This window comes from Oncorhynchus tshawytscha, linkage group LG24 (genome assembly GCF_018296145.1).
Source record: "Oncorhynchus tshawytscha isolate Ot180627B linkage group LG24, Otsh_v2.0, whole genome shotgun sequence".
NCBI lineage: Eukaryota > Metazoa > Chordata > Actinopteri > Salmoniformes > Salmonidae > Oncorhynchus > Oncorhynchus tshawytscha.
In genome coordinates this window covers 27,708,060-27,715,808 of record NC_056452.1, presented here as the reverse complement: position 1 = coordinate 27,715,808, position 7,749 = coordinate 27,708,060, and the positions used below count along the sequence as shown (strand labels likewise).

The 7,749-nt window shown below is 45.5% G+C and overlaps 1 protein-coding gene across 1 annotated transcript in view; it reads right to left on the bottom strand.

Moving 5' to 3' along the window:
* Nucleotides 1-815: 815 nt before the first annotated feature.
* LOC121840709 (cAMP and cAMP-inhibited cGMP 3',5'-cyclic phosphodiesterase 10A-like) overlaps nt 816-7,749 on the bottom strand; it is a gene marked incomplete at its 3' end in the record, with an annotated part of 50,617 nt that continues 43,683 nt past the window's right edge. The window contains 1 exon segment of the mRNA XM_042305616.1: nt 816-950. Coding sequence (XP_042161550.1) covers nt 816-950 — 135 coding nt within the window.

The following is a 7,749-nucleotide window of genomic DNA, read 5'->3' as shown; positions in this document are numbered from 1 at the left end:
ATGTCTATATATTTTGAAGGAAAAAAAAACTTTAAAAATTATTCTCCTCTTTGACTGTGCATTTTTGGCAGATCTTACTTATGCCACTAGAGGGCGATCAGCAATTTATAGGTTACTGTACTCCCGAAGCTGTTGACTGTTTTTTTCCTTGCCAGTTGGATAGCAGTTCTCAACTGTTAGCAGCCAATGGATAGCAGATCTCAGCTGTTAGCAGCCAATGGATAGCAGATCTCAGCTGTTAGCAGCCAATGGATAGCAGATCTCAGCTGTTAGCAGCCAATGGCAGGCAGATCTCAGCTGTTAGCAGCCAATGGATAGCAGATCTCAGCTGTTAGCAGCCAATGGCAGGCAGATCTCAGCTGTTAGCAGCCAATGGATAGCAGATCTCAGCTATTAGCAGCCAATGGCTAGCAGTTCTCAGCTGTTAGCAGCCAATGGCAGGCAAATCTCAGCTGTTAGCAGCCAATGGCTAGAAGTTTTTTACTGGCGATAAAAATGGATGATAGCCATAACTTTTAGACTCATTACTGAATTATTTAATGTAACACATCAAACATTAAACCTCATAAACAATTCATGATAATTAATGCTAACCTCGTAAACAATTAATTCAGATCCGGCGTTTATTTGCTGAAATGTGGGCCGTTGCCCAGCTATTAAAAGGGACAGGCGGCCATTTGAGACTGTGTTGAATTGCAGTTTTACAGTAATTCATAAAGTCTTTTTAAGGACAACACATCCTCTATAAACTAGCTGGTGCTCCATTGAGACCTACAGTATGTAACAGTGTATCGTGAGAGGTGTGTGTGAGTTACCTGCAGGCAGGCTACCGCTGCTCTTCTTCTTGTGCCATCTGTCCAGTGTCTCTGAACTCACGCTCTCCGATACAAACTCATCCAGCATCTGAGGGTGAAGGGAGAGGTAGGCCTTCACTTTGTCATCCGTCAGACCTGCACAACAACACGGGACAGAGGACGTCAGCTCTTTCATTCATTCATTAGTTCTTCATTTACACATCTTTCATTCATTCATTACCTCTTCATTTACACATCTTTCATTCATTCATTACCTCTTCATTTACACATCTTTCATTCATTCATTACCTCTTCATTTACACTTTCATTCATTCATTAGTTCATTCATTCATTCATTCATTACCTCTTCATTTACACATCTTTCATTCATTCATTACCTCTTCATTTACACATCTTTCATTCATTCATTAGTTCTTCATTTACACATCTTTCATTCATTCATTAGTTCTTCATTTACACATCTTTCATTCATTCATTACCTCTTCATTTACACATCTTTCATTCATTCATTACCTCTTTCATTTATGACATATTTCATTCATTCATTACCTCTTCATTACACATCTTTCATTCATTCATTAGTTCTTCATTTATACATCTTTCATTCATTCAACCTCTCATTTATTACATATTTAATTCATAACCTCTTTCATTCATTACCTCTCATTTATTGCATATTTCCTTCATTACCACTTTCATTTATAACATTTTTCATTCATTATTTCATTACCTCTTTCATTCATTACCTCTCATTTATTGCATCTTTCATTCATTACCTCTTATTTATTACATATATCATTCATAGCCTCTTTCATACATTACATCTTTCATTCATTCATTCATTACCTCTTTAGTCATTATATATTTCATTAATTACCTATTTCATTCATTATATATTTCATAAATTACCTATTTCATTCATTATATATTTCATTCAATAATTTCCTTTTTCATTAATTAATTCATACATTAATTCCATCTTTCAATCATTCCATCTCCCTGCTAAAAACAGCATAGACCAGCATAGGCTGGTGACAGGCCTTCCTGGTGTTCCTGGTGTTTTCGCTGGTGATCGCTGGTGACGGGGGCCTTCCTGGTGTTTTCGCTGGTGACGGGCCTTCCTGGTGTTTTCGCTGGTGACGGGCCTTCCTGGTGTTTTCGCTGGTGACGGGCCTTCCTGGTGTTTTCGCTGGTGACGCTGGCCTTCCTGGTGTTTTCGCTGGTGACGGGCCTTCCTGGTGTTTTCGCTGGTGACGGGCCTTCCTGGTGTTTTCGCTGGTGACGGGCCTTCCTGGTGTTTTCGCTGGTGACCTTCCTGGGCCTGGTGATCGGCCTTCCTGGTGTTTTCGCTGGTGACGGGCCTTCCTGGTGTTTTCGCTGGTGACGGGCCTTCCTGGTGTTTTCGCTGGTGACGGGCCTTCCTGGTGTTTTCGCTGGTGACGGGCCTTCCTGGTGTTTTCGCTGGTGACGGGCCTTCCTGGTGTTTTCGCTGGTGACGGGCCTTCCTGGTGTTTTCGCTGGTGACGGGCCTTCCTGGTGTTTCCTCGCTGGTGACGGGCCTTCCTGGTGTTTTCGCTGGTGACGGGCCTGGTGACGGGCCTTCCTGGTGTTTTCGCTGGTGACGGGCCTTCCTGGTGTTTTCGCTGGTGACGGGCCTTCCTGGTGTTTTCGCTGGTGACGGGCCTTCCTGGTGTTTTCGCTGGTTCCTGGTGTTTTCGCGGGCCTTCCTGGTGTTTTCTGGTGACGGGCCTTCCTGGTGTTTTCGCTGGTGACGGGCCTTCCTGGTGTTTTCGCTGGTGACGGGCCTTCCTGGTGTTTTCGCTGGTGACGGGCCTTCCTGGTGTTTTCGCTTTTCCTGGTGACGGGCCTTCCTGGTGTTTTCGCTGGTGACCACCCTTCCTTTTGTTTTCACGGGTGACCACCCTTTTGTTTTCGCGGGTGACCAGCCTTCCTTTTGTTTTCGCGGGTGACCACCTGATAACCATATACCGATCCTAAATTTACCAGCATGTGCTGGTCACCCGCAAAACCAGCATCAAGTCACATTATGCTAGCTTTCAAAGTGAAGTCTATCTCCCGCAAACTACAATCAGAATGACTAGCAGGATTAGGACGATCAGTGAATGACCCTACCTAAACCATGTAAACTAGAGCAACCTATTCATTAATGGGTGCAATAAATCCAACTCACAGATTGGATTTGTTTAGAAAATGTAATTTATCTTCGTTTAGCAATTTATAAAAAAATCTAACAGCAGTAGAGCATGTGTCACGTTCGTTAGGAGAATTATCGGACCAGGGTACAAAGCGATATGGTTTCCACATATTTATTTAGTGAAACGCACAAAACAAAGAATAAACGAAAGGTGAAGTCAATGAAACTCACAGGCAACTAAACATAAACAAGATCCCACAAACACAGGTGGGAAAAATAACTACTTAAATATGATCCCCAATTAGAGACAACGATTACCAGCTGCCTCTAATTGGGAATCATACAAAACACCAACATAGAAAAAGAAACTAGAACATAACATAGACATACTAGATCACCCCTTAGGTCAGGGCGTGACTACTACACCATAGAGAAAAAATGTCTCTCCATGGTCAGGGGTGACAGCATGCTGGGAAATATGTTAATGATGGGCGTGGTTTTGCAGACCACCTTGACCAGAATAGCAGGAATGGTTTGAGGGGTTCTGTGATGGTTTTGAAGAACCATCCTGTTCTTTCCCTTTCCTTGCCATTAAATGCTTCTTCTTTTTCTTCTTTGGAACTTGATTGGCAGATCGCATACAACTTTTAGGTGCATACACCGCCACCTACTGTACTGGAGTGTGAGGCCATTCACAGTCTAGCTACTGTACTGGAGAGTGAGGCCATTCACAGTCTACCTACTGTACTGGAGAGAGGCCATTCACAGTCTACCTACTGTACTGGAGAGAGGCCATTCACAGTCTACCTACTGTACTGGAGAGTGAGGCCATTCACAGTCTACCTACTGTACTGGAGTGTGAGGCCATTCACAGTCTACCTACTGTACTGGAGAGAGGCCATTCACAGTCTACCTACTGTACTGGAGAGTGAGGCCATTCACAGTCTACCTACTGTACTGGAGAGTGAGGCCATTCACAGTCTACCTACTGTACTGGAGAGAGGCCATTCACAGTCTACCTACTGTACTGGAGAGAGAGGCCATTCACAGTCTACCTACTGTACTGGAGAGAGGCCATGCACAGTCTACCTACTGTACTGGAGAGTGAGGCCATTCACAGTCTACCTACTGTACTGGAGAGTGAGGCCAGTCACAGTCTACCTACTGTACTGGAGAGTGAGGCCATTCACAGTCTACCTACTGTACTGGAGAGTGAGGCCATTCACAGTCTACCTACTGTACTGGAGAGTGAGGCCATTCACAGTCTACCTACTGTACTGGAGAGTGAGGCCATTCACAGTCTACCTACTGTACTGGAGAGTGAGGCCATTCACAGTCTACCTACTGTACTGGAGAGTGAGGCCATTCACAGTCTACCTACTGTACTGGAGAGTGAGGCCATTCACAGTCTACCTACTGTACTGGAGAGTGAGGCCATTCACAGTCTACCTACTGTACTGGAGAGAGAGGCCATGCACAGTCTACCTACTGTACTGGAGAGAGGGCCATTCACAGTCTACCTACTGTACTGGAGAGAGGCCATTCACAGTCTACCTACTGTACTGGAGAGAGAGGCCATTCACAGTCTACCTACTGTACTGGAGAGAGAGGCCATTCACAGTCTACCTACTGTACTGGAGAGAGGCCATTCACAGTCTACCTACTGTACTGGAGAGAGAGGCCATTCACAGTCTACCTACTGTACTGGAGAGTGAGGCCATTCACAGTCTACCTACTGTACTGGAGAGAGGCCATTCACAGTCTACCTACTGTACTGGAGAGAGAGGCCATGCACAGTCTACCTACTGTACTGGAGAGTGAGGCCATTCACAGTCTACCTACTGTACTGGAGAGTGAGGCCATTCACAGTCTACCTACTGTACTGGAGAGTGAGGCCATTCACAGTCTACCTACTGTACTGGAGAGTGAGGCCATTCACAGTCTACCTACTGTACTGGAGAGTGAGGCCATTCACAGTCTACCTACTGTACTGGAGAGTGAGGCCATTCACAGTCTACCTACTGTACTGGAGAGTGAGGCCATTCACAGTCTACCTACTGTACTGGAGAGTGAGGCCATTCACAGTCTACCTACTGTACTGGAGAGTGAGGCCATTCACAGTCTACCTACTGTACTGGAGAGTGAGGCCATTCACAGTCTACCTACTGTACTGGAGAGTGAGGCCATTCACAGTCTACCTACTGTACTGGAGAGAGAGGCCATTCACAGTCTACCTACTGTACTGGAGAGAGAGGCCATGCACAGTCTACCTACTGTACTGGAGAGAGGCCATTCACAGTCTAGCTACTGTACTGGAGAGAGAGGCCATTCACAGTGTACCTACTGTACTGGAGAGTGAGGCCGGTCACAGTCTACCTACTGTACTGGAGAGAGGCCATTCACAGTCTACCTACTGTACTGGAGAGAGAGGCCATGCACAGTCTACCTACTGTACTGGAGAGTGAGGCCGGTCACAGTCTACCTACTGTACTGGAGAGAGAGGCCATTCACAGTATACCTACATTAAATTATCTTGATTAGTCTGTTCCTCTAAGAAAGTGAAATAGAGCCCTAGACACCATTAAAAACCAGCTACCCCATTCCACTACTTAGACCCTATCTGCTCCTGCACCATGCCAACGGGCTGGGAGGACGGGACACCACCCCTCATTAAAACCCACTACCCCATTCCACTACTTAGACCCTATCTGCACCATGCACAGGTAGAGTTGTTCCCTGGGGTACACATGTAAAAGGACTGAACATTGACTCCTCTGGATCACCTCCTCCCCCCTCCCCCCTCCCTCCCCCTCCCTCCTCCTCCTCCTCCCTCCCTCCCTCCCTCCTCCCCCTCCCCTCCTCCCCTCCTCCTCCCTCTCCTCCTCCCCTCCCTCCCTCCCCTCCCCCTCCTCCTCCCCTCCTCCTCCTCCCCTCCTCCTCCCTCCTCCCTCCTCCTCCTCCTCCTCCCTCCTCCTCCTCCTCCCTCCTCCTCCCTCCTCCCTCCTCCTCCCCTCCCTCCTCCTCCTCCTCCCCCTCCCTCCCTCCCTCCCTCCCTCCCTCCTCCTCCCTCCCCTCCCCCTCCCCCCCCCCTCCTCCTCTCCCTCCCTTCCTCCTCGTCCCTCCCTCCCCCCTCCTCCTCCCCCTCCCTCCCCCTCCTCCTCTTCCCTCCCTCCCCCCCTCCTCCTCTTCCCTCCTCCTCCTCCTCCTCCCCCCCCTCCTCCTCCGGGTCTGTGACGCACCAAATGGCGCCGGGAATCTTCAACTTCAATTGGTCCATCTCCACACTTAACGTTGTAATGAAATGCTACATTGTTACATTTTTCTGTAATTTTACAGTACACTACAGGCTACTGGTTGCAGTGAAAAGTAAAGTAAACCACAACAAATTAATACATTTTTACAGCTAAGTGAAGTTGTTATTGTGGTAAAAGAAATTACTTGAGACTTGGAATTTGAACTCACAACATCTTGGTTGCTAATGACCTGAATTTCCTGCTATGCCACCAGGTCTGTGGGCATGACAGAGATTGGCCACAGATTTAATAGCAAGAAAACATTTCTGCACTTTGCTAAAAGCTGCTCAGAATTAAGTCAATAATTCTTCACACTAAGGCTAATTCCGGGTATGTGTAAATTTACTTTACAAATTAAGGTGATTCTGATGTGCAGATACATTTTTCAACCCAATAATCATCACTGCGCTTAGAAACGTAGGTGGGGCAATGTATCGGTGGAGTTGATTAGCATATTAGGGAGCGTGGTCTAATATATGTGTATTTGTACCAACCGTGAGTAGAAGTGTTGTACCAGTAGATGACTATACCTTCACTAAAATGTAGTGTTTACAAGACTACTAAGTGTTATTTGTGTCTGTACACTCGGGACCCGGCGTCATCTTTGGCAGCAAACTGATCTTCCAGTCACACCATCAGGCCAGTCTGCGTGACACACTAAGTAACTGTGAATATTTCAATAATTACTTGCAGCAAGCAGACAGTAAGTTACTGAAAACGAACCTTCCCAGTGACTAATTGCCATTAAGTTACTGGAAGATGCACAGCAACACAGTCCAACTCCTGATTGTCACAACCTCTGACCAAGATTGTAGAACTGACAGTGAACAAATTAGGTGCTCAACTGTCATAAACATGATAAAACCACTTAAACTGGTACAACACTTCCACTAATGGTTGGCACAAATACAACAGATTTTAGACTATGTCCACAAATATGCTAATGCACCCCCGCATTTCCGCATGCATTTCCCAGCATGCTCTATTGCAGTTTGATATTTAGAGTTGTTTGTTGCAATATCTGTGTTTTTTTGCACGTACATTGATTGATTCATTCTTTCAAAAAGTATATGTTATGCAACACAAGACAAATTACATATTTTTTTCTAAACTAATCCAATCTGTATAGTAGAGTTGTTGCTGCCGTTACATAGATTGTTGTTCCAGTTTAGATGCTTCTCTCCATAAACTTTTTGTTTAACTCTGGCAGGTATTCTGAATGTAGATTTTGGGAATCGTTTCTGACTGGATTTTCAAAAGGAATTGGACATTACTTTGCAAACTGGCATAATGTGACTTGATTACGGTTTTACTTTAGTTTATGCTGTTACCGGTGTCCAAAACACAGTTTCAAATCAAATCAAATCTTATTTGTCACATACACATGGTTAGCAGATGTTAATGCGAGTGTAGCGAAATGCTTGTGCTTCTAGTTCCGACAATGCAGTAATAACCAACAAGTAATCTAGTTAACAATTCCAAAACT